Source organism: Bubalus kerabau, chromosome 17, assembly GCF_029407905.1.
Source record: "Bubalus kerabau isolate K-KA32 ecotype Philippines breed swamp buffalo chromosome 17, PCC_UOA_SB_1v2, whole genome shotgun sequence".
NCBI lineage: Eukaryota > Metazoa > Chordata > Mammalia > Artiodactyla > Bovidae > Bubalus > Bubalus kerabau.
Genome location: NC_073640.1, coordinates 65,727,379 through 65,755,245, shown reverse-complemented (window position 1 = coordinate 65,755,245; position 27,867 = coordinate 65,727,379). Strand labels below are relative to the sequence as shown.

General features: G+C 44.8%; 1 protein-coding gene and 1 pseudogene across 1 annotated transcript; both read right to left on the bottom strand.

Moving 5' to 3' along the window:
- Positions 1–5,185: 5,185 nt before the first annotated feature.
- On the bottom strand, positions 5,186–11,064 carry LOC129631985 (cationic amino acid transporter 3-like). The gene is made up of 11 exons (XM_055553379.1): positions 10,695–11,064; positions 9,958–10,116; positions 7,846–8,023; positions 7,528–7,640; positions 7,158–7,380; positions 6,783–6,988; positions 6,579–6,681; positions 6,182–6,381; positions 5,821–5,987; positions 5,442–5,550; positions 5,186–5,274 (listed from the first exon to the last, which is right to left on the bottom strand). The coding sequence occupies exons 1-11, from the start codon at positions 11,062–11,064 to the stop codon at positions 5,186–5,188; spliced, it is 1,917 nt and encodes a 638-aa protein (XP_055409354.1).
- An 11,533-nt stretch (positions 11,065–22,597) lies between these two features.
- Positions 22,598–27,596, bottom strand: LOC129630727 (cationic amino acid transporter 3-like; annotated as a pseudogene).
- Positions 27,597–27,867: the final 271 nt, after the last annotated feature.

The following is a 27,867-nucleotide window of genomic DNA, read 5'->3' as shown; positions in this document are numbered from 1 at the left end:
GGACTCTGTGGGAGAAGGTGAGGGTGGGATGATTTGAGAGGATAGCTTTAAAACGTGTATATTATCATATGTGAAGCGGATCGCCAGTCCAGGTTTGATGAATGAGACAGGGTGTTCAGGGCTGGTGCACTGGGATGACCCTGGGGGATGGGATGGGGAGGGACGTGGGAGGAGGGTTCTGGATGGGGAACACATTTGCATCTGTGGCTGATTCATGTCAATGTTTGGCAAAAACCACTACAATACTGTAAAGTAATTAGCTTCCAATTAAAATAATTAAATTATTTTTTAAAAAAAGAAAATCTGTTTTGAAGATAAGGATGAGCAACTGTCTTCTCACAGGTCCATGCCCTGGAAGGTAAAGTTCCCTTCCTAGACACCAGGGTCCTGTCGTCTCACTGTCTGTGTACGAGCTTGTCTCTTGAAACCTTGAAGGAGAGAACCCTGTCATGCGTGGTGTTTGCTCTTTGGTCAGACAAGGTATAAGACAGTATTGAAAAAGGTGCTTCAAGAAAGCAGTTCCTCAGAGTCATCTGAGCATCTGTCTCTAGAGTATAATCCTCAATTTGGCTCAAGCAAAATGCTTCCCTATTCCCATTATAGATTGTTTATTGATTATTTCTTTGGCCGCTTGAATTTTTGATGACCAAAGACCCCGTGGGGTAGGGGTTTTGAAACTGGGGGTCCCACTCAGACCCTGCTCCCTCCCAGTCCTCTTACACTTCTCAACTCCCCACAGTCTGTACATGACCTGAGACACTCCAGTGTGGGGGGACCCCAAGGCCAGCTGGACCCCAACCAGGAGGAGGGGAATTTAACATCTGATATTAATTCAAGCAGCACAGCATTGAATAAGCATCGCACTTGTGTCCAGCCTTGCACAAAGAGGTGGAAGAGGGTAAATGGGAAGGTGTCCTTCAAGGAATTCTGTTTGCTGAGCACACAGGCAAGGAGGGAAATGGGATGTAAGAGGTAAGGAGCTCCAGTCTTCAGGAAGGAAAACCAGGGAGCAGGAAGTGGAGTGGTGAAGGGCTGACTAGATTCTGAAATCTACCAAGTAACCCCTAAGATAAAACCCTGGACACAGACCGTCAAAACAGGACTTAAATGTAGTAGTTGACTCTTACATTAACTTCTTTTTTTTAAATTGAAGTATCAGATCAGATTAGACGCTCAGTCGTGTCCGACTCTTTGCAACCCCATGAATCGCAGCACACCAGGCCTCACTGTCCATCACCAACTCCCGGAGTTCACTCAGACTCACGTCCATCAAGTCAGCAATGCCATCCAGCCATCTCATCCTCTGTCGTCCCCTTCTCCTCCTGCCCCCAATCCCTCCCAGCATCAGAGTCTTTGCCAATGAGTCAACTCTTCGCATGAGGTGGTCAAAGTACTGGAGTTTCAGCTTTAGCATCATTCCTTCCAAAGAAGTCCCAGGGCTGATCTCCTTCAGAATGGACAGGTTGGATCTCCTTGCAGTCCAAGGGACTCTCAAGAGTTTTCTCCAACACCACAGTTCAAAAGCATCAATTCTTCGTCGCTCAGCCTTCCTCACAGTCCAAATCTCACATCCATACATGACCACAGGAAAAACCATAGCCTTGACTAGACGAACCTTTGTTGGCAAAGTAATGTCTCTGCTTTTGAATATGCTATCTAGGTTGGTCATAACTTTCCTTCTAAGGAGTAAGCGTCTTTTAATTTCATGGCTGCAGTCACCATCTGCAGTGATTTTGGAGCCCAGAAAAATAAAGTCTGAGACTGTTTCCACTGTTTCCCCATCTATTTCCCATGATACTGTAAAAAAAAAATTTTTTTTTTTTTTTTCAAAAATCCAACTGCACACAGTGGAATAAAGTGGTTTAAGGTGTTGTCGAGAGTTTAGACACTGTCCAACTGTCACGCCAATTAGCCTCTAGGGGGCATAATGCCTCCAAGGAGAAATTGCAATTCTGCTTACCAGTTGTAAAATACTGCAATTCAGTTGCTCAGTCGTGTTTGACTCTTTACAACCCCAATGACTCAACATCTCTGAGATATGCCTGTATTGGCTCTTCACTTTGGGTCATATCGTATATTTATTTATTTATATTTAAATTTATTTATTTGTAATTGGAAGATAATTGCTTTACAATATTATGTTGGTTTCCGCCATACATCGCCATGAATCAGCCATAGGTACCCGTATGTGCCCTCCCTCTTGGGCCTCCTCTCCCACCTCCCACCCCATCCACCCCTCTAGGTTGTCACAGAGCACTGGGTCTGAGCTCCCGGTGTTATAGACCAACTTCCCATTAGTGATCTATTTTACACATGGTAATGGATATGTTTCAATGCTCCTCTCTCAATTTGTCTCACCGTTTCCTTCCCCCACTGTGCCCACAAGTCTGTTCTCTATGACTGTGTCTCTATTGCTGCCCTACAGATAGGTTCATCAGTACCACCATCTTTCTAGATTCCATACATATGTGTTAAGATATAAGATTTATTCTCTTTCTGACTTACTTCACTCTGTATTAAAAGCTCTAGGTCCATCCACCTCATTAGAACTGAGTCAAATGCATTCCTTTGTATGGCTGTGGGTCATACCATTTAATCAATATAAAAAGTGGACCATTTTTCTGCCCTGGAGAATTGTCAACATTCTGGTTTTGGCTGACTGTGTTTTCACTCGAAATGTGAATCTGTCCCTTATGTTCACGATGAGCTGTAGTTGATCTAGAGGCTTGATGACTTTCTGATTCAGCTTTTCACCAGGACTGTGTTCCGGGCGGTGTTCTGTGCTGCCTGTTACAGCATCCTGGGTAACACGGGATATCTGGTTGTCCCCCAGCAGTAAGGGAAGAACAGCCATCAGGTGATGTCAGCCTCCTCCATCAGAGTTTCACCTGACAGAATCAGTCACATTAATTGTGTCCTAAATCTGATTTCATTAGAACTTGCAAGGCAGTGACTTTGCCTAATTCTGTTCATCCTCCTCCATCTATTTTTAAATTCATTTAATAACTTTGGTTTGTTCTAATGACAATACTTTGGCCACCTGATGCGAAGAGCTGACTCATTTGAGAAGACCCTGATGCTGGGAAAGATTGAAGGCAGGAGGGGAAGGGCGATGACAAAGGATGAGATGGTTGCATGGCATCACCAACTCGATGGACATGAGTTTGAGTAAACTCCAGGAGTTGGTGATGGACAGGGAGGCCTGGCGTGCTGCAGTCCATGGGGTCACAAAGAGTCGGACACAACTGAGCAACTGAACTGAACTGAAAAACTTTGCTACTCAGTATCTTGACCTCCAGCTCTCCTTCACTGTACTTCAGTTGTTCGTTCCCACAAACAGTCCTCCACTTGATTATTACCAACATCTTCAATGTCTATAATCTCAATTTCAAGTATTCTGTTTGCAGCAACACCTTTTTATTTTGACTTCCCTGTTTCATGTCCCATCTTTTAGTTCCACTCAACTGTAACCATTTATCAACCAACCACTACTTCCCATCCCCTTCACCCACCTCTGGCAATGCAGGAGGTTTTTATTTGTTTGTTTTCAATTAAGAACTTTTCCTCATCAACTCTACTGTGTAACTCTTAGGGTCTGTGACAGAAGAGTAAAGTGCTTATTACACAGTGTGATTCTGTATCTCAGGGAAGCTGGAAGAAAAGATGAAAATGACCAATTATCTTTCTCACTGTAAAATGACCCACCTTATCTGTTATTGTGCTCTTTTTCTTAAAATCTACTTTGTCTGATATTTATATTGCTATGCTAGCTTTCTATGTTACTGTTTGCATGATGTATCTGTTCCTTTCCTTCTACTTCCAACCTATCTCTTTTCTCATGTTTAAATTGCAGCTCTTTTTTCTAAAGAAAGATTTGAGTTGCCATATAACAGGAACATGAATTGGTAATTACAAATCTGCCCACAAAGCAAAGCTCAGGCTCAGATGACTTCTCTCCTTAAATTCTATCAAATATTTAAAGAAAAAATAATATGGACACTTTATAAGCTCTGTCAGAAAAAAAAAAAAAAAGGCAGTATGAGAATATGTTTAAAGTCATGACTTATTAAATAAAGCTGATTAGATTTTCAATTTTTTTTTAAAGTGAAATTCTTTCTTTTAAATTCATTTTTAATCTCTTTTTCTTATTTTTTGGCCACACTGCACAGTTTTTAGAATCTTAGTTCCCCGACTGGGGACTGAACCCTGGCCAAGGCAGTGAAAGTGTGGAGTCCTAACTCCTAGACCTCCATTGAATACCCTAAGTGTAACTTTTTTTCTTTTGTTTTTAATATATATATTTTGTATGTGGACCATTTTTAGAGTCTTTATTGCTTCCATTTTATGTTCTGGTATTTTGGCCATGAGGCATGTGGGATCTTAGTTCCCAACAACCAGGGATCAAACGGGCACCCCCTGCATAGGAAGGCCAGGTCTTAACCACTGGACTGCCAGGAAAGCCCCCTAAAGTGCAACTCTTGTCATAATATGGGCTTCCCTGGTAGCTCAGTTGGTAAAGAATCCGCCTGCAATGCAGGAGACCCTGGTTCGATACCTGGCTCAGGAAGATCCGCTGGAGAAGGGATAGGCTACCCACTCTAGTATCTTGGGCTTCCCTGGTAGCTCAACCGGCAGAGAGTCTGCCTGCAATGTGGGAGATCTGGGTTCCATCCCTGAGTTGGGGAGATCCCCTGGGGGAAGGGAAAGGCTGACCACTCCAGTATTCTGGCCTGGAGAGTTCCATGGACTGTATAGTCCATGGGGTCACAAAGAGTCGGAAACAACTGAGCGACTTTCACTTTCTTGTCACAATATATGGCTACCTGTGTTTCCTCCTATGTGACAGTTTATGTGTTTTCACTGGAAACAGGCACGAGGAGGCACTGCTTATGTTCAAGTTAATATTTTATTCCTTCCTCTGGTTCTGCTTACATTTTTGTACATTTTTCATGAAAATTCACTTTTCTGGATGTGTATTATGCTTTTCAATGTTTCCATCAGCATTTACAGCATTAAAGTCACTTTGTCCACTAGCAATAAATACACGGCTGTAAACGCATTCCACCTTTACATCCATAGAGGCTCACAGTGCCCCTCGAACCAGCAGATCTTCCAGTGCATGGAGGGATTCCACACAGCATCTATGTCCTCTAGTTAAGACAATTCATCACTAGGGATGTTTCTGTTAAGTCTGAGAAGTGGAGTCTGCTGGCTGTTGATCATTGTTCTCTCCCAGGCTGTGTCGGATCCCATATACAAAGTATATGGCAAATCCTAGTAAGGAAATGAGACAGTGAGAAGGGAAAGTAGGTGCTCTCCTCACTTACAAATGCCCAATAGGGCTCCTATCATGGTGTCTGACACAGTTTAGGAGAGAGGTCGTAAGAAGAATAATTGACTGCGTCAATCAAGAAGCCTCTGTAGCCCAGAAAACCACTCACCAATCGCCATCCAGATGCCAAATTGGGCCCAGGTCTGAGTGGTCATCTGAATCATTAAGTAAACATTCATAAAGGTGCTCACCAGGAAGAGGGCAGGCAAAGCAGGGACCTGTGAGCAAAGTCAGTTCATTCCTGAACACACCCCAGATGTCTGAAAGGGAGACCCTACCCCTTGTGGGCAGGAAACTCCAGTTCTACTCAGACTGTGTGCTCAGTGCTTAGTGAGACTGAGATTGTAAAGCACTGAGTGTGGATCAGGGAAGAGTCCATTGGTTTCAGCAAATCCCCTCATTGCCTGTCCAGCAAAGGATATTTAGACCTAAAGCACGCAGACCTCCTTCACTTGAGGTGGACACTTTGGACACATGAGGTCACCTACCCTGAACGGAAGAGTACTGGGGTTCTGGGGCTGCCTCCAGATGATGACCGTGACCCCAGTGATGAGCAGCAGCAGCAGCACAGCCACTGTTGTGAGCACGGGGTCTCCAGAGAACACCTGGGTGGACCACCGGTACAGGATCAGGCTCAGGATTATCAGCAGAAGAACTGCAAGGGTCAAGGTGGAGAACAGGCTGGACTCAAAAGACAAAGATGTCAGGACCTTAGGTCACATCCCTCCCCAGGATGCCCACATCAGAAAGAGCCATCATATCTCCAAGACTCCTCAACTGACAAAATACACACTCCAGTACAATCCTGTCAATTTCAGAATATGACCAAAGAGAAATCCCACTGCTCACCAACCAGGGAGGCACATCCGTAGACAATCTGGCCAGATTTCCGGGTTGGGATGGTGCTGGGAGGGAACCACAGACTCTTTAGAATGTTTGAGGTTCCTGCTTCAGGTTCAGATTCCAAAGGACCTCCTTCAACTTCAGGCTTCGTCTCAGTTTCCTCCTCTGTTTTCTCCTTCTTGCTTCCGTTCTGGGCTGGTTGATACCTGAATTAGAAATACTAATGCAATATTAGTAACAGCCCCTACTGCTGATCCAACATCAGTCTGCCTAATGCCTCTCTTTCCCCAATCAGTGGTACAGGACAGTGAGGAGGCAGCATGAAGGTAGAAGATGATTCCCTCCCCATCAACCCTCACAAGTCAAAGACCGCCCCCCTAGTCAAGGTGTCATGGGGTCTCACCTGAGGACAAGGACAGAAAATGTCACCAGGGAGTAAGCGAGCAGGGACTGAAATGACATGAGGTCCACCAGGTCAGTGAAGTCCAAGAGTAAAGCCATGACCGCTGGGATGAGGGAGCAAAGACAGTGGGGGGAGACTGAGAAAACACTGGAAATACGCAAGTTAAGAAGTATGATTTTAAAAGGGTGAGTTTTGTTTATTTACCTGCAAGAGTTCCAGGAACCAAGATGGCCATGATGGGGGTTCCTGTGGGTGCAACGGTGTGGACAATGATGCGGGCATCAGTGGTGTGGATAATGATGGTGCGGGCATCGGTGGGGGCAGGGATCCAGGCAAGTCCCCGGAAAAGGAGCCCATCCTCTGCCATTGCATAGGTCAACTGAGACATGATAAACATGATACTCAGAAGGCTGGAAGGGAAAATGAGAATGTGTGAGAAGGTGCAGAAGCAGGAGAGACTGGGGCTTTTGCTCCCTGGTCTACATGGGGCAAGATGTCTTTCTCTCTCATCTCTCAGTCCAGAAGGCTGGGGATACCCGAGCATCTGACAGTAGGTGAGGAGAAAACCATGACACTGACCTGTATAAAAGAATGGAGAGGGTGCCAACAGCCACGACATATTTGGCAGAGTCCCACCCAACATAGACGAAAGCCTGCGGCAAGGGGCTCTCAAGCTGAATCAGGTAGTAGGGCACCATGAGGGTGAGGGCCGCCGAGACACCAAAACACACCAAAAAGCAGATGAAGAAGGAGATCACGACAACCAAGGGCATGGACCACTGAGGATTGCTGGCTTTTCTCCCTTCAGGAGAAGGTATTGGGTCAGTAAACACTAAACTCACTTTACTCTTCAACCTTCAAAAGCAACCTAACCTTCTACCCACCCCTGTGCCCAAGGACATCCCATTCTGTTCCCAAACCCCGATGGGACACACGATGCCCATGTTACCTGCACTGACAATGCCAGCAAAACCAACAAATGCGTAGAAACATGTAGCTGCTCCCTGGAGAATTCCATCAAAAGCAAAAGGCACAAACCCTCCAGAACCCAGAAGGCCCAAGCTATGGTGAGAGAAGCAAAGAGGAAGAATGTGGGTGAGGTGTGTTCGGCCATCTCTACTGGGCTCCTCCCTTAGTACCACAGGTCCTGGGCTCCAGGAACCCCCAAGCTTGGACCATCATCCCAGGTCTCATCAGTCCCCACCATGTTCCCAACTCTGCACACCACACACACATGCATTTCTACGACCAAGGGTACCCTCCTAACCTGTAGGCATCACCAGATCCAGCTGCAGCCAATGTGTAGTCCTGTTCCGTGAGCTTCCAGTTGTGCAGATCTCCCTTAATGAAGCCAGAGAGGATGATGAAGCTGAGGACCAAAATGTTTAAGCATGTGAACACTTTGTAAATCAGGGTTGACTCATAAACTCTCAGAGCCAGGAGTCCTGTGGGAAAAATGGAAAATGAGACAACAAGATAACTAAATCTAGCGCTCCCCTAGCAATCCATTGGTTAAGACTCTGAGCTTCCACTACAGGGAGCATAGGTTCAATCCCTGGTCTGGGAGTTCCCCATGCATTGCCTTGAGGTTAGAGAAATGAATAACTAAATGTATAGAGACAGAAAGCAGACGAGTGGTTGCCCAGGGCTGGTGGTTGGTGGTTGTGGACAGATGGACAGTGACTGCTCAGTGGGTTCAGGGTTTCCTTTCGCTGTAATGGAAACGTTTGGTACCAGATGGGGGTGGTGGTTACACAGCACTGGGAATGTACTAAGTGCCGCTGACTTGGACACCTGCTGATGGATATTTTCTTACTGTGACCATCATCTCACAATATCCATGTCTATCAAATCATCTTAAACTTTTACAATGCTGTTTGTCAGCTGTTGTTGTGGTTCAGTCACTCAGTCATGTCTGATTCTTTGCGACCCCATGGACTGCAGCACGCCAGGCTCCCCTGTCCTTCACTATCTCCCACAGATTGCTCAAACTCATGTCCATTGAGTCAATGATGCCATCCAACCATCTCATCCTCTGTCGTCCCCTTCTCCTCCTGCCCTCAGTCTTTCTCAACATCAGGGTCTTTTCCAATGACTCAATTCTTCTCATCAGGTGGCCAAAGTATTGGAGCTTATGTTTCAAAATCAGTTCTTCCAATGACTATTCAGAAATGATTTCCTTTAGGATGGACTGATTGGATCTCCTTGCAGCCCAAGAGATTCTGAAGAATCTTCTCCAGCACTAGAATCAAAAGCCTCAATTCTTTGGTACTCGGCCTTCTGTATGGCCCAACTCTCACATCTGTACATGACTACTGGAAAAACCATAGCTTTGACTAGATGGACCTTTGTCAGCAGTGATGCCTCTGCTTTTTAATATACTGTCTAGGTTTGTCATAGCTTTCCTTCCAAGAAGCAAGTGCCTTTTAATTTCATGGCTGCAGTCCCCATCTACAGTGATTTGGGAACCCAAGAAAATAAAGCCTCTCACTGTTTCCATTTTTTCCCCATCTATTTTCCATGAAGTGAATTATATCTTCCCTTGTAGCTCAGTCAATAAAGAATCTGCCTGCAGTGCAGGAGACCCGGGTTCGACCCCTGGGTTGGGAAGATCCCCTGGAGAAGGAAATGGCAACCCACTCCAGTATCCTTGCCTGGAAAATCTCATGGACAGAGGAGCCTGGTGGGCTGTACTCCATGGGAAAGTGTCGGGCACTGAGTGACTGAGTGACTAACACTTACTTAAAGCTGGGGAAAACAATAAAATGGTTAAATTGACATGAATTTCCTCTCAGTTAAAAAAAAAACAAAAACACATAGCTTTGATCTCAGTACAGAGGAAGAAACTTGTTGGTCTAGGTAAATGATTACCAGCTGGGGTGATTTTTTGCTCCAAGAGACATTGGCCCTGCCTGTTGACATCCCAATTGTCACAGTTTGGGGGTTGGGTGTCACTGGTACCTTGTACATAATGATCATAGATGCTACTCAACATCCAAGAATGATTTTTTGGGGGTACCCCCCTTGGCATGTGGGATCTTAGTTCCCTGACCAGGGACTGAGCCCAAAACTTCATCAGTGAAAGCACAGTGTCCTAACCATTGGACCACCAGGGAATTCCCCCAACGACATTAAAAAAAAAAAAAAAAAACCACAGAAAATGTACAGGACAACACCCCACACCAAAGAATGATCCAATCTAAATTACCAATAGTCCAAGGGTAGGAAAAAATGCTCTCTGTCTTGCTTTCCTCTCTTTCTTATTCCAAACCCTTTTTCCCAGTCTTAATTCCCCACCCTTCTGCCACCCCAAGCCTTCCCCATACCAGCTCCCCTTCCATAACCTGTTCTTCCCTTTCTGTCTCTGGTCCCTTCTCACCTGTGAGCAGCAGCACCAGGCCCAGGGCAAGAAAGTCTGGAAATGAGGCCAGGAAGTAGGGCATTTGCAGAGAGAAAGTTCCCTCTAATGCCTCAGAGATGTGGTTCCCAATCAGGCTGTCAAAGGTGGAGCTCCAGGCCCGGGCTATACAGGCAATGGCTGTAGCAACAGAAGAAGGAATGTTTACAAGAAGACAGAAACTGAGCCCCTATTATGCACCATGTGAGATATTTGGGGCAGGAGGTGAGCAAAAATACATCTGATCTCAAAGAGTTTCTTCTCATGGGGTGGACAGGGGAGACCCAGGTGATTCACAAAAGGGCCAACTATTTAATATTCTAGAAGATAGAAGTGATGGAAAACAAAGAAACACAGGTAAATGAGACTAGGAGGGACTAGATCAGAGTTGAATTTTTAAGTTGAGGTGTAAGAGAAAATCCAGGAAGGCAACAGCTCAGCAAAGACTCACTGTGGTCAGGGGATGAGCCTAGGGACATGCCTCCCTCTCACCCGCTCCCTACAGTTTCCTTTCCTCTGGTTTCTCGGTCCATCCCTTAAGGAAAGCAGGATAGACCTGCGTGCAACGAGGTTGTGCAGTTTTCCTGCCACCATTACCCCTCTCCCAACCCTGCCCCGAAGGTGGATAACAGAGTTCTGATGAATGAGTGAAGCCCCCACTCATCTCTCCAACTTTCTCCACCTTAAGGCCCACTTCTCCCCGCTCCCCATCATCTCACCAATAATTAAATACAGTAAGAGGTTCCAGCCAGTGATGAAGGCATACAGTTGTCCCATTGTGACATAGCTGATGAAATACACAGTACCAGGTCTTTCTACTCCAGCTGCCAACTCGACATAACACAGCCCAGAAAACACAATAGTCAGGCCGGCCACCAGTAAGAAAAGGATGATTGCTGGTCCAGCTACGAATTTGGCCACTCCCCCAATCAGGATGTATATGCCAGTTCCCAACATGTTGTCCAAACCTATCACCACGAGGTCCAGGGTGTTCGGAGGAGGGGTCTCGGAACTCTCAGGTTCCTCCCTGAACTGTGGCTTCCTGCGGACCAGCTTCTGACCAAACTGGCGAAGATACTGACCCAGCATCGTAGACATAATTGAGGGGGCTACGATCTGCTGAGAAAGCAAGGCATGAAGTCATCAGTGATGTCCATCTGCCCTTGACCCTGGAAGCTCAATTCCACAGAGGAATGGAGGGATGGGGAGCAGGTGGTAAAAGGACACATTGGGCAAGTTCTCTCTGTGGGAACTTTGGTTTCTTCAAATAAAGAAGATTTTTAATGTTTCAAGATTACTCAAAGATTTGCTTGAAGAGAAGTGAGGGGTACAAGAATATGTCTTCCCAAATGTGCCACTTTAACTCAAGGATTCTTTATGAGCTAAAGGTAATTAAGACCCAAAAGGCTTGGGAAAAGCTTCCTGTCACTCCCTTGTCCATGTGTGTTAGTTGCTCAGTCACGTCTTTGCAACACCAATAGACTCCTCTGTCCATGCGATTCTCTAGACAAGGATACTGGAGTGGGTTTCCATGTCCTTCTCCAGGGGATCGTCCTAACCCAGGGATTGAACCCAGATCTCCTGCATTGCAGGCAGATTCTTTACCATCTGAGCCACCCTTAAGCCACTCGCCAATATACAAATATTGTATGGTTCCATTTCTAAGACGTATCGAGAGGAGTCAAAGCCATAGAGACAGAAAGTCGAATGGTGGTTTGCCAGGGGCTGGGGTTAAGGGGGAAATGGGGAGGTATTGTTAAATGGGGCACAGTTTTCATTTTACAAGATACAAAAGAGCTCTTCAGATTGGCTGGACAGCAAAGTAAATACACTTAACATTACTGAACTGTACACTTAAAAATGATGTAGGTGGGAATTCCCTGGCAGTCCAGTGGCTCGGAGTGAGAACTTTCATTGCCATGGACCTGCATTTGATCCCTGGTGGGGGAACTAAGATCCTGTGAACCATGTGGGTGTTGGGGCTGAATTTTGAAAAGAACGGTTATGATGGTAAATATTATGTCATGTATATTTTGCTACCTTTCTGCTGTTGTTGTTGCCAATGATAAATAATAGAGACCAGCTTCAAAGTGTTGCTGGGTGTACAAACCTTAAGGTGATTTAATATAAATCAACATAGCATTAACTTGAGCAAACTCGGAAGATGGTGAAGGACAGGGAAGCCTGGTGTGCTACAGTCCACAGGGTCGTGAAGAGACGGGCATGACTGAGTGACTGAACAACAACCTACCATCATCACCTACAGACACCAACATCTGCTGATATGCAAGTCCTTTACAGTTCCCTCATATCAGCAGATGAGGAACTCATAGATTCAAAAGGTGGACGGTATACAAGAGACCGAAGTGGGTGGCCCATATATCATAAGCCCTGTATAAAGATAATCTTCACTATTGTTTGAGCAGCATTCAAAAAAAAAAAAAAAAAAAAGTGAGTGATAAAGAGCCTGCCTGCCAATGCAGGAGATGTAAGAGACGCTGGTTCGATTCTGGGTTGGGAAGAACCCCTGGAGGAGGAAATGGCAACCTACTCCAGTATTCTCACCTAGAGAATCTCCATGGACAGAGGAGCCTGGCGGGCTACAGTCCATAGGGTCGCAAAGAGTCAGACATGACTGAAGTGACTTTACACACATGCAAGAACCTCCAGGCACTGATCCAACCTCCCCTCCTGCTGGCCACCCCCCACCACTGATTCTCACACAAAACACAAGAGCTCCCAGCTCCTGTTTTCATCTGTAAAACGGGTCTCTCCACCCTCAGGCTGGAGCCGGGCTGACCCCCTCCACTCTGGGGTTGCAGAGGTCTCTTTAGGAGGATGTGAACTCAGCGCCCAGTCTCCTACAGAAGAGGGTGACCCAAGACTTACTGGATCCTTGGAGCAGAGCCTGGAGCACTGGGTCAGTCAGGGAGGCTGAGGGTAAGCCGTGCGGGGCTGAAGCTGAGACATCTCCAAAAACTGAAGCAGGGAGTCCTGAGCACAGAAGACAGTCCTCACCCCTGGGTTGTTGGGGTGGGGGTGGGGTTGGGTGGGCGGGGACCATCTGTTCTGTTGCTATCAGCCCTGACTCCTCTGTGGTTACCCTCAGGGGAGGTTCTGAGAGGGTTTTGCTTTTTTTTTTAAGTAGTTAAGATGATTTTTTATTAATTAATTAGTTTATTGATTGGTTGTGCTTGGTCTTTGTGGCTGCGCGCGGGCTTTGTCTAGTTGCAGCGAGTGGGGGCTACTCTGTGGTGGTGCAGGAGCTTCTCACAGCTGTGACTTCTCCTGTTGTGGAGCACAGGCTCTGGGGCGGGCGGGCTGCACTAGCTGTGCCTTGTGGCCTCAGTAGTCCCAGCTCTAGAGAACGGGCTCAGGAATTGCAGGGCACAGGTTTAGTTGCTCCACACCATGTTCAATCTTCCTTGATCAGGGATCAAACCTGAGTCTCCTGAAGTGACAAAAAGATTCTCTACCACCAGGGAAGGCCCTGAGATGTTTTCTTTGTTGTAGTAAAGTACACACAACAAAATTTACCGTTTAATTCATGTTAAGTGTCCAGTTCAATCATGTTTTGTGTGTGTGTGTGCTAAGTCACTTGAGTCATGTCCGACTCTTTGCAACCCCGCCAGCCTGCTCTCCATGGGAGTCTCCAGGCAAGAATACTGGAGAGGGTTGCCATTTCCTCCTCCTGGGGATCTTCCCAATCCAGAGATTGAATCCAGGTCTCTTACATCTCCTGCATGGGCACTTGGGATCTTTACCTCTAGTGCCACTTGGAAAGCCCATCAGTCATGTTAGGTATATTCATATTTTGTGCAACCAAATTCCAGAACATTTTTCATCTGTCAGCGCTGAATCTCTATTTCTATTAAACAACAATTCCTTCTTTTTCCTTTTCCGGTTCCTGGCAATCACCATTCTACTTTCTGTCTCTGTGAATCTGATGACTCTAGAGCCTTCACTTAAATGGAATCACACAATAGTTCTCAAGTGTAGTCACACTTATTTTACTGAGTATGATATCTGCAAGGTGCATCCATCATGTGTCAGAATTCCCTTCCTTTCTAGTACGGTCAGTGGGCACTTGGGTTGCTTTCATGTTTTAATTATTGTGAAAAATGCTGCTATGACCATGGGTGTACTCTCAGCTCTTTTGGGTATATCCTCACAGGTAGAATTGCTAGATCATAAATTCCTAAGATTTTTATCTGCTTGTGATGGAGAAAATGTTCACATATTGAATATTTTCAATGGGAAAGTCATTTGGCCTATACATGGTTCATCTTGAACTGTATGTGAACTAAAACAGCCTGTCTAACCCTCAGAGCTCATCTGCAAAGAGCATCTGGTTTGAAGATAAGAATGAGCATCTCCCTTCTCATGGCGTCCATGTTAACACTCCCTCCAAGATAAGGTTCCCTTCCCTGACACCAGGGCCCTGCTGTCTCACTGTCTACATACTAAGTCTGTTTCTTTTTGAAACTTGAAGGAGTACACCCTGTCGTGTGTGATGTATGTTCTCTGTTGGATGAGGCATAAGACTGTGCCGGAAACCATGCTTCAGTGGGACAGTTCTGAGAATTCCCTGGCAGTATTCTGTGTGTTTACTGCAGTGGGCATGGGTTCGATCCCTGGTTTGAACTAAGGACCCTGCACACTCCCCTCCTCCCACACGCCATGCAGCAGGGCCAAAAAAGAAAAGAAAACCAGAGCAGTTCTTCAGAGTTATTTAAGAGGCTGCCTCCCAGGCTATAGTGCTCAGCTTGGCTCAAGTAAAACTCTTTTATTCCTGTTAGAATGTTTGTTGATTCTTTCCATGGACACTTGAACTCATTTGATCATAAAGGACCATGAGAGGTGTGAGCTGTAAGACTTGGGACCCGACTTACAACCCTGCTCCCTCCCAGTCTTCTTGCTGGATACCCACTGTCTACACATGACCTGAGACACTCCAGTGTTGGGGAACACACAAGCCCAGCTGGACCCCAACCTGGAGAAGGGAAGCTTAAAGACTCTGATGTTAATTCAAGCAACACAAACATGGAACCAGCATCGCGCCTGCACCCAGCCTTGCACAAAAGGATGGAAGAGGGTAAAGGGGGTGTGACTTGGTCTGCTTCTTCAGGGAGCTCTGTTTGCTGGGAGAGCTGAGCACAGAGACGGAGAAGGAAAATGATGCAAGAGATCAGGAGCCCTGCTCCTCTTGGAAGGAAAACCCGAGAGTGAGAGGGGAATGTTGCAGCTTTGGAGGATGCTAGTCAAGTGGTGACTAGATTCTGACCCAAGTCAAGTGACCCACATGCTAGAACACTGGGCACAAACCAACAAAAGGAGACATAGATGCAGTACTTGATGGACTCTCACATTTGCTTCTTTTTTTAACATTGAAGTATAGTTGATTTACAATATTGTAAGTTAAAAAAAAAAAAAGAAAAACAGCCACACAAGATGAAAGAGGCTTAACCTATTTCAGAAAGTTTTAGTTTGTTGAGTGAGGATGCACTTGAATCCCCAAAGTTGATTAAAAAAAAAAAAAAAGTCTAGTGTTCGTCGTTCAGTCGGTCTGACTCTGTGAGTCCATGAACTGTGGCCCGCCAGGGTCCTCTGTCCATGGGATTCTCCAGAAAAGAATACTGGAGTGGGTTGCCATTTTTTTCTCCAGGGGATCTTCCCAAATCCTGTATGTGAACCAGGGTCTCCTGCATTGCAGGCGGAGTCTACCATCTGAGCCACTTCTGTGTTTCTTGTTGGCTGGGCAGGGTCTTCATGCTGCGGGGGCTTTCTCCATTTGCAGTGATGGTGGGGAGGCTGCTCTCTAGCCGTGGTGCTCAGGCTTCTCTTGTTGGGGAGCACAGACCCTAGGGTCACAGGCTTCAGCTGTGGCACAGGGGTCTAGAGCACAGGCTCAGTAGTCAGGAGGATTACTTTAAAAGAAGACGTTGGAGATGCAACGGATGCAGAAAGAAGCCTTCTCGGAGCCTCCCTTATCAGACTTAAAGCAGAAAGTTCTGGTAAGTACAGCTTCCAGAAAGTCCCTCTCTGGGGAGAGGCTGTGCCCAACGGCTCCCAAGAGCCCAATGGTGAGTAAAACTAGGAGAATAATCGTGGACACAGTGGGGGAAGGAGAGGGTGGGACGCATTGAGAGAGGAGCATGGAGACATACACGTGACCATATGTAAAGCAGATGGCCGGTGGAAATTTGTATGATGCAGGGAGCTCAGACCTGATGCTCTGTGACACCTAGAGGGGTGCGATAGGGTGGGAAGTGGGAGGGAGGCTCAAGAGGGAAGGGACACATGTCTGCCCATGGCTGATTCATGTAGATGTATGGCAGAAACCAATACAAAGTTGTAAGGCAATTATCCTCCAATTAAAAACAGAGACATTTACTTTTGTTTTGTTTTTTTTTTTAATTTTGCTCTCTGGGAGTTTTCTAGCCCGAAGAAGCTGGAAAGACCACTCATACCTGCAGACACAAATATTATTACAAGGTGTCTCATCTCTGATTTCTTAATTTATTTGTCTTTCCCAAAGAAATCGATTTATTCTTCCCATAAAAGCTTTTTCTTCCTACACTCCTCTACTAAGTTAGGTACAGAAGCCTGCAGCTTTAATCATTTAGCAAGTTATACTTTGGTTGTCTCCTGTATATAATCCTTCCTCCTGGTAATTTGTCTTTTCTGTGTCTTTTTTGCAGACTTCGATCAAAAAACCTAAGAAGATAAAGGGGGGAAGTGTTTCTGTTCCAAGAGCAGCAAAGTTTAACTGTTCCCACAATATGATGTTGCTACTGAATAAAATGTGTGGCCAGGTAAAGGAAGTAGTGGACAGAATTCAGGCATTTAACGTTGCCATAGAGACGACTATGTGCCAGGAACTAAAATAGGCATCAGAGACTAAGAAGGAAAGAGCACTGCCCACTTTACAACAGGGGGCATTGGAGACAGTTTATCTGGAATCCATTTCACACATCATTTTTTTTTAAATTTTTAATTGGAGGATAATTGCTTTACAATGGCTTATTGATTTCCACCATACATCGTCATGAATCAGCCATAGGTACATGTATGTCCCCTCCCTCTTGGGCCTCCTCTCCCACCTCCCACCCCATCCACCCCTCTAGGTTGTCACAGAGCACTGGGTCTGAGCTCCCTGGGTCATAGAGCAACTTCCCATTAGCGATCTGTTTTACACCTGGTAATGGAAATGTTTCTCTTTTTTTAAATTATATTTATTTATTTTAATTAGAGACTAATTACTTTACAATATTGTATTGGTTTTGCCATACATCAACATGAATCCGCCACGGTGTACACGTGTTCCCAATCCTGAACCCTCCTCCTACCTCCCTCCCTATACTATACCTCTGGGTCATCCCAGTGTAGCAGCCCCAAGCTTCCTGTAATCCTGCATCAAACCTGGACTGGCGATTCATTTCTTATATGATATTATACATGTTTTAATACCATTCTCCCAAGTCATCCCCCCCCTCCCTCTCCCACAGAGTCCAAAAGACTGTTCTATACATCTGTGTCTCTTTTGCTGTCTCCCATACAGGGTTATCATTACCATCTTTCTAAATTCCATATATGTGCGTTAGTATACTTTATTGGTGTTTTTCTTTCTGGCTTACTTCACTCAGTATAATAGGCTCCAGTTTCACCCACCTCATTAGAACTGATTCAAATGTATTCTTTTTAATGGCTGAGTAATATTCCATTGTGTATATGTACCACAGCTTTCTTATCCATTCATCTGCTGATGGACATCTAGGTTGTTTCCATGTCCTGGCTATTATAAACAGTGCTGCGATGAACATTGGGGTACACGTGTCTCTTTCCCTTCTGGTTTCCTCAGTGTGTATGTCCAGCAGTGGGATTGCTAGGTCGTATGGCAGTTCTATTTCCAGTGTTTTAAGGAATCTCCACACTGTTCTCCATAGTGGCTGTACTAGTTTGCATTCCTACCAACAGTGTAAGAGGGTTCCCTTTTCTCCACATCCTCTCCAGCATTTATTGCTTGTAGACTTTTTTTTTAATTTTATTTTATTTTTAAACTTTACATAATTGTATTAGTTTTGCCAAATATCAAAATGAATCTGCCACAGGTATACATGTGTTCCCCATCCTGAAACCTCCTCCCTCCTCCCTCCCCATACCATCCCTCTGGGTCGTCCCAGTGCACCAGCCCCAAGCATCCAGTATCGTGCATCGAACCTGGACTGGCATCCTAGCCATTCTGACTGGCGTGAAATGGTACCTCATTGTGGTTTTGATTTGCATTTCTCTGATAATAAGTGATGTTGAGCATCTTTTCATGTGTTTGTTAGCCATCTGTATGTCTTCTCTGGAGAAATGTCTATTTAGTTCTTTGGCCCATTTTTTGATTGGTTCGTTTATTTTTCTGGAATTGAGCTGCAGGTGTTGCTTGTATATTTTTGAGATTAGCTGTTTGTCAGTTGCTTCATTTGCTATTATTTTCTCACATTCTGAAGGCTGTCTTTTCACCTTGCTTATAGTTTCTTTTGTTGTGCAGAAGTTTTTAATTTTAATTAGATCCCATTTGTTTATTTTGGCTTTTATTTCCAATATTCTGGGAGGTGGGTCATAGAGGATCTTGCTGTGATGTATGTTGGAGAGTGTTTTGCCTATGTTCTCCTCTAAGAGTTTTATAGTTTCTGGTCTTATGTTTAGATCTTTAATCCATTTTGAGTTTATTTTTGTGTATGGTGTTAGAAAGTGTTCTAATTTCATTCTTTTACAAGTTTTCCCAGCACCACTTGTTAAAAAGATTGTCTTTTCTCCACTGTATATTCTTGCCTCCTTTGTCAAAGATAAGGTGTCCATAGGTGCATGGGTTTATCTCTGGGCTTTCTAGTTTGTTCCATTGATCTATATTTCTGTCTTTGTGCCAGGACCATACTGTCTTGATGACTATGGCTTTGTAGTATAGCCTGAAGTCAGGCAGGTTGATTCCTCCAGTTCCATTCTTCTTTCTCAAGATTGCTTTGGCTATTCGAGGTTTTTTGTATTTCCATACAAATTGTGAAATTATTTGTTCTAGCTCTGTGAAAAATACCGTTGGTAGCTTCATAGGGATTGCATTGAATCTATAGATTGCTTTGGGTAATATACTCATTTTCACTATATTGATTCTTCCGGTCCATGAACATGGTATATTTCTCCATCTGTTAGTGTCCTCTTTGATTTCTTTCACCAGTGTTTTATAGTTTTCTATCCTTTTCCAGGATAGATCACATCCTGGGCCATAAATCTAGCCTTGGTAAATTCAAAAATATTGAAATCATTCCAAGCATCCTTTCTGACCACAATGCAGTAAGATTAGATCTCAATTACAGAAGAAAAACTATTAAAAATTCCAACATATGGAGGCTGAACAACACGGTGCTGAAGAACCAACAAATCACAGAAGAAATCAAAAAAGAAATCAAAATATGCATAGAAATGAATGAAAATGAAAACACAACAACCCCAAATCTATGGGACACTGTAAAAGCAGTGCTAAGGGGAAAGTTCATAGCAATACAGGCATACCTCAAGAAACAAGAAAAAAGTCAAATAAATAACCTAACTGTACACCTAAAGCAACTAGAAAAGGAAGAAATGAAGAACCCCAGGGTGAGTAAGGAAAGAAATCTTAAAAATTAGGACAGAAATAATTGCAAAAGAAACAAAGGTGATCATAGCAAAAATCAACAAAGCCAAAAGCCGGTTCTTTGAAAGGATACATAAAATTGACAAACCATTAGCCAGACTCATCAAGAAACAAAGGGAGAAAAATCAAATCAATAAAATTAGAAATGAAAATGGAGAGATCACAACAGACAACACAGAAATAAAAAGGATCATAAGAGACTACTATCAGCAATTATATGCCAATAAAATGGACAACGTGGAAGAAATGGACAAATTCTTAGAAAAGTACAACTTTCCAAAACTGAACCAGGAAGAAATAGAAAATCTTAACAGACCCATCCAAGCACGGAAATTGAAACTGTAATCAGAAATCTTGCAGCAAACAAAAGCCCAGGCCCAAACAGCTTCACAGCTGAATTCTACCAAAAATTTAGAGAAGAGCTAACACTTATCCTTGGAGAAGGAAATGGCAACCCACTCCAGTACTACTGCCTGGAAAATCCCATGGACAGAGGAACCTGGTAGGCTACAGTCTATGGGTTCGCAAAGAGTCAGACACGACTGAGCGACTTCACGTTCATGTAACACCTATCCTACCCAAACTCTTCCAGAAAATTGCAGAGGAAGGCAAACTTCTAAACTCATTCTATGAGGCCACCATCACCCTTATACCAAAACCTGACAAAGATGCCACAAAAAAAGAAAACTACAGGCCAATATCACTATGAACGTAGATGTAAAAATCCTTAACAAAATTCTAGCAATCAGAATCCATCAACACATTAAAAAGATCATACAGCATGACCAAGTGGGCTTTATCCCAGGGATTCAAGGATTCTTCAATATCCAAAAATGGAAATGTTTCAATGCTCCTCTCTCAATTCGTCCCACCCTCTCCTTCCCCCACTGTGCCCACAAGTCTGTTCTCTATGTCTGTGTCTCTATTGCTGCCCTACAGATAGGTTCATCAATACCACCATCTTTCTAGTTCTATATATATGCGTTAATGTAGAATATTTGTTCTTCTCTTTCCGACTTACTTCACTCTGTATTAAAGGCTCTACGTCCATCCACCTCATTAGTATTGAGTCAAATGAGTTCCTGTTTATGGCTGTGGATCATACCATTTAATTGGTATAAATACTGGACCATTCTTCTGCCCTGGGGAATTGTCAACATTCTGGTTTTGGCTGACTGTGTTTTCACTCGAAATGTGAATCTATCCCTTATGTTCACAATGAGCTGTAGTTGATCTAGAGGCTTGATGACTTTCTGATTCAGCTTTTCACCAGGACTGTGTTCCGGGCGGTGTTCTGTGTTGCCTGTTACAGCACACTGGGTAACACGGGATATCTGGTTGTCCCCCAGCGGTAAGGGAAGAACAGCAATCAGTTGATGTCAGCCTCTTCCATCAAAGTTTCATCCAACAGGTTCAGTCTCCATTGTTTCCCAAGTCTGTATTTCAGTAGACCGTGCAAGACAGTGACCATGCAGAATTTTCCTGTTCATTGTCTTCTATTTTGAAATTTATTTAGCAATTTTGCTGCTCAGTTTCTTGACCTCCATCTCCCCTTCTCTCTACTGCAGCTGCTCATTCCCACAAACAGTCCTCTACTTCATGATTACCAAGGTCTTCCATGTCCATAATCTCAGTTTCAAGCATTATTTTCTTCAGTAACATCTTTTTATTTTTACTTCTCTAGTTTCACTTCCTATCTGTTAGTTCCACCCAGCCAAAACCATTCATCAACCAACCATTACTTCCCAATCCTCTTTCCTCACTTCTGGCAATGCAGGGTTTTTATTTTTCCAATTAAAAAACTTTTCCTCATCAACTCTACTATGTAATTCTAAGAGTCTGTGACAGAAAAGTAAAGTGCTTATTACACAGTGTGATATATGTCTCACTAAAGCTGGCGGGGGGAGAAGGCAATGGCACCCCATTCCTGTACTCTTGCCTGGAAAATCCCATGGATGGAGGAGCCTGGTAGGCTGCAATCCATGGGGTCGCGAAGAGTCAGACACGACTGAGTGACTTCCCTTTCACTTTTCACTTTCATGCATTGGAGAAGGAAATGGCAGCCCACTCCAGTGTTCTTGCCTGGAGAATCCCAGGGACGGGGGAGCCTGGTGGGCTGCCGTCTATGGGGTCGCACAGAGTCGGACACAACTGACGCGACTTAGCAGCAGCAGCAAAACTGACGGGAAAGATGAAAATGACCATTTCTCTTCCTCAGTAAAATAATCCATTTTATGTATTATTATTCTCTTTTTCTTAAATTCTCCTTCACCTGATATTAATATGGCTATACATCTTTCTTGTGTTATTGTTTGCACAATGTATCTCTTCCTTTCCTTCTGCTTCCAACCCATCTGCTTTCTCATGTTTAAAATGCAACTCTTTTTTAAAAATTACGTTTATGTTTTTTCTTAATTTTTGGCCACATTGCACAGTTTACAGGATCTTAATTCCCCAACCAGGGAATGAACCCTGGCCAACCATGGCCGTGAAAATGCTGCGTCCTAAATCCTGGACCTCCAGGGAATTCCCTAAAGTGCAACTCTTTTTTTAATAAGATTTTAAAAATATTTTTAAAGTCTTTATTGCTTCTGCTTTATGTTTTGGTTTTTTGGCTGTGAGGCATATGGGATCCTAGTCCCATGACCAGGGATTGAACCTGCACCCCCTGCTTTAAAAAGGAAGTCTTAATCTCTGGACTGCCAGGGAAACCCCCTGAAGTACAGATCTTGTCACCATATATGGTCACCTGTGTTTCCTTTCCATGTTACAATCTATGTGTTTTCACTGTTAACAGGCACAAGAAGGAACTGCTTATGTTCAAGTTAATATTTTATTTCTTCCTCTGGTTTCTGGTTACATTTTTGTACATTTTTCATGAAAATCCTTTTTTTTGGATGTGTATTATGCTTTTAAATGTTTCCTTCAGCATTTGCAGCATTAAAGTCACTTTGTCCACTAGCAATAAATACACGGCTGTAAATGCATTCCACCTTCACGCCCATAGAGGCTCACAGTGCCCCTCGAACCAGCAGATCCTCCAGGGCGTGGAGGGATTCCACACAGCATCTCTCTCCTGTGGTTAAGATGACTCAGCACCAGGGATGTTTTTGTCCAGTAATTGGGAGGTGGAGGCTGGTGTGTTGCTCAGTGTTCTCCTCCAAGTTGTGTCGGATCCCATATCCAAAGTATATGGTAAATCCTAGTATGGAAATAAGATGATGAGAAGTAAAAGCTGGTGCTCTCCTCACTTATAAATGCCCAATAGGCCTCCTCTTATGGCATCTGACACAGTTTAGGGGAGAGGTGGTAGGAAGAGGATTGGGTTCAGTCACCCAAGAGGCCTCTTTACTCCAAAAAATCACTTACCAATCCCCATCCAGATGCCAAATAGGACGCCGGTCCAAGTGGTCATGTGCACCATCAGGTAAACTTTCACAAAGATGCTTACCAGTGGGAGAAAAGGCAAAGCATGGACCTGTGGGCAGCGTCAGTTCATCCCTGAACACACCCTAGTCATCTGAAAGGGAGATTCTGTCCCATGTGGGAGGGACAAATTCAACGCCATTCAGGCTGTGTGTTCAGTGCCTACTTAGATAGTGAATGTAAAGCACTGAGTGTGGATCAGGGAAGGGTCCATAGGTTTCAGCAACTCCCCTTCTTTCCTGGTCCAACAAAGGAAGCTTAGACCTAAAGCACACAGACGTCCTTCACTCAAGAGGGACACTTTGGGCACATGAGGTCACCTACGCTGAAGTGAAGGGTAGTGGGGTCCTGGGGCTGCCTCCAGATGACGGCCGTTATCCCAGTAATGAGCAGCAGCAGCAGCACAGCCACTGTTGTGAGCACGGGGTCTCCAGAGAACACCTGGCTGGGCCACTGGCCCAGGATCAGGCTCAGGATGGTCAGCAGGAGAACTGCAAGGGTCAAGGTGGAGGACAACAGGCTGGACCCGGAAGACAAAGACATCAGGACCTCGGGTCACACCCTTCCCCAGGCTGCCCACATCAGGAACGGACATCGTATTTCCAAGACTCAATAGACAAATATACATTCCTATCCATCCTGGCAATTTCACTATACCCCCAAAGAGAAGTCCCACTGCTCACCAAGCAGGAAGGCACATCCATAGACAATCTGGCCAGATTTCCAGGTGGGGATGGTGCTGGGACGGAACCACAGACTCTTTAGAATCCTTGAGGTGTCGGCTTCAAGTACAGAGTCCAAAGACCTTTCTTTGACTACAAGCTCCATCTCAGTTTCTTCCTCTGTTTTTTGGTTCTTGCTTGAATCCTGGTCTGAGTGATACCTTAATTAGAGGTATGATGGCAACATGAACAGCAGTCCCTACTCACCCAACATCACAGAGCCGAATCCATCTCTTTTCCCACAAAAGCAGAGCAGGACATTTAGAAGGCACCATGAAGCAGAGAGGATTAGCCCTCATCAATCCCCACAAGCCAAAGACCCCCAGTCAGGGTGGAGTGGAGTCTCACCTGAGCACAAGGGCAGAAAAAGCGACCACAAAGTTAGCAAGCAGGGACCAAAGTGACATGATATCCATCAGATCACTGAAATGGAAGAGTAATGCCAAGACCCCTAGAAGGAGGGCATAAACAAGGTGGAGGGATGGAGTGAGAAACAACTGGAAATATGCAAGCCAAGGAAGATAATCCAAAGGGAGAGGGTTTTGTTTATCTACCTTCAAGGTTTCCAGAAATCATGATGATCCTGATGTGGGTACGTGCACGGGTGTTGATCTGGGCAAGGACTCAGAAAAGGAGCCCGTCCTCTGCCATTATGTAGATCAACCAAGACATGGTAAACATGGTGTTCTGGAGGCTGGAAAAGAAAACAGAGAGGAGTGAGAACGTGCAGAAGCAGGAGAGACCAGGGCATCCGCTCCCTCATCTACATGGGGTAAGGTGTCTTTCTCTCTTGTCTCTCAATCCCAAGGGCTGGGATACCTGAGCATCTGACAGTCAACGAGGAGAAAGCCATGACACTGACCTGGATGAAAGAGCACAGAGGATGCCAACAGCCACGGCATATGTGGCAGGGCCCCACCCAACATGGAGAAAAGCCTGTAGAAAGGGGCTGTCAGGGTGAATTTGGTAGTAGGGCACCATGAGGGTGAGCGCTGCTGAGACACCAAAGTATGCCACAAAGCAGATCAAGACTGAGACCATGATGCTGATGGGATGGACCGCTGGGGATCTGGGGCTTTTTCCCCTGCAGGACTGGAGGAAATACTGGGTCAGGAAACACACCAGAGTGAAAGCACAAAATCCCCTTTCCTGTTAAACCTCCAAAAGAAACCCCTATGCCCAAGGGCAGCCCAATCCATGCCCACACCCTGGATGGGACACAGGGTGACCATGTTACCGGTAGTAACAATGGAATCAAAACCAATAGACATGTGGAAACATAAAGCTGCTCCTCGGAGAATCCCATCAAGGCCAAAAGGCACAAACCCTCCAGAACCCAGAGGGCTGAAGTTATCATGAGAGAAGAAGCAAGAAAGAACGTGGGTGAGGTGTCTTCGGCCATGTATACTGGACTCCTCCCTTAATATGACAAGTCCTGGGCCCCAGAACCCCCTCAACCTGCATCCATTAGGCCAGGTTTCTTTAGGTTAGTTTCTCAGTTGTGTCTGACTTCGAACTCATGGACTGTAGCCCAACAGGCTCCTCTGTGCATGGGATATTCCAGGCAAGAATACTAGAGTGGGGTGCCATTCCCTTCTCCAGGGGATCATGAAGACCCATGAATTGAACCCTGGTCTCCTGCATTGCTGAAGAAGGCAATGGCACCCCACTCCAGTACTCTTGCCTGGAAAATCCTATGCACAGACGAGCCTAGTGGCCTGGAGTCCATGGGGTGGCTAAGAGTCAGACACGACTGAGCGACTTCACTTTCACTTTTCACTTTCATGCATTGGAGAAGGAAATGGCAACCCACTCCAGTGTTCTTGCCTGGAGAATCCCAGGGACGGGGGGATCCTGGTGGGCTGCCGTCTTTGGGGTCACACAGAGTCAGACACGACTGAAGCGACTTAACAGCAGCAGCAGCTCCTGCATTGCAGGCGCATTCTTTACTGTCTGAGCCACCAGGGAAGCCAGAGATCTCTTCAAGCCCCACATTCCCAGCTTCAACATCTGGAAGTTCTCGTTTCACATACTGTTGAAGCCTAGCTTGGAGAATTTTGAGCGTTACTTTGCTAGGGTGTGAGATGAGTGCAATTGTGTGGTAGTTTGAACATTCCTTGGAAATACCTTTCTTTGATATTGGAATGAAAACTGATCTTTTCCAGTCCTGTGGTCACTGCTGAGTTTTCCAAATTTGCTGGCATACTAAGTGCAGCACTTTCACAGCCGTGATTAAGACTATCCCCAAGAAAAGAAAATGCAAAAAGGTTGTCTGAGGAGGCCTTAGAAATAACTTAGAAAAGAAGAGAAAGGCAAAGGAGAAAAGGAAAGATAATATCCATCTGAATGCAGAGTTCCAAAGAATAGCAAGGAGAGATTAGAAAGCCTTCCTAAGTGATCAATTCAAAAAAAAAAAAAAAAAAAAAAAAAAGAGGAAAACAATAGAATGGGAAAGACTAGAGATCTCTCCAAGAAAACTAGAGATACCAAGGGAACATTTCATGCAAACATGGGTGGGCACAATAAAAGACAGACACAGTATGAAACTAACAGAAGCAGAAGATATTACAAAGAGGTGACAAGAATACACAGAAGAACTGCACAAAAAAAGATCGTAATGACCCAGATAACCACGATGGTGTGATCACTCACCTAGAGCCAGACATCCTGGAGTGTGAAGTAAAGTGGGCCTTAGGAAGCAGCACTATGAACAAAGCTGGTGGAGGTGATGGAATTCCAGCTGAGCTTTTCTCCTCCACCAGTTCCTGGAAATTACCCTTCTCCTCTCTGTCTTGATGAATGTGACCACTCCAGATACTCCATTTAAGTGGAATCACAGAATATTTGTCCTTTCCTGTCAGGTTTATTTCACTTAGAAGAATGAGTTCCTGAGGTTCCTTCATGTTGTAGTATGTGTCAGAATTCCCTTCCTTTTTAATGATAAATAATACTCTATTATTTGTGCTTGCCACATCGGTTCATCTATTTCTCAGTCAGTGGGCACTTGGATTGCTCTCATGCTTTAGTTATTGTGAATAACGCTGCTATGAACATGAGTGTACAAATATCTCTTCCAGAGTGTGCTTTCAATTCTTCTGGGTTTATCATCAGAGGTAGAATTGCTGGACCATGGGTTTCTAAGGTTTTTATCTGTTGGTGATTGATGAATGGAGAAAATGTTCAAATGTTGAGAGGTCAATTTGGCTTATACATGGATCAGCCTGAACTTTATGTGAACCAAGGTGCATTGTCCAACCCCTACAGCTCATCTACTTTAACCCCTGGGGTAAAGAAGATCTATTTTGAGGATAAGGATGAGTAACTCCCTTCTCATGGGCTTCCCAGGTGGCTCAGTGGTAAAGAATCCGCCTGCCAAGCAGAAGACACCAGTTTCATCCTTGGGTCAGGAAGATCCCCTGGAGGAGGATATGGCAACCCACTCCAGTATTCTTGCCTGGAGAATCCCATGGACAGGGGAGCCTGGCAGGCTACAGTCCATGGGGTCGCAAAGGGTGAGACTTGACTTTTAAACACACACACCACTAACACAGGCTTACTGATTGATTCTGAAAGAATTGAGAGAATTCTGGCTTTTTCAATTCTAAGAATAAAGAAATCTCTCAGGGGGTTTCCGACTAAGTGGACATGAATTTGAACAAACTCCAGGAGATAGTGAAGGACAGGGAAGCCTGACGTGCTGCAGTCCATGAGGTCGCAAAGAGTCTGACATGACTTGGCAATCGAACAACAACAACACGATTTTACAGAAATTCGGTACCTAGTTTTTTCCACATTGTCCAATCTCTCTGTGTCTTAATAACCTCTACCCAATCAGACCCATTGAACAAATGACAAAAGCCGTAAAGGTATAAATGCTTTAAAATATGCGATAGACCAGGCTCCAGCACTAGGCCATCCTAACTATAAATTACCATTTTCACTCTTTGCTCTTGAAGATAGAAGATTCCCCCTGAGCATATTAACTCAGAGACATGGTGACCCATATGGACCCATTGGCTATTCTGCATCCGGAGTTAGATTTGTAACCAAATGTAGGTTCAGCCA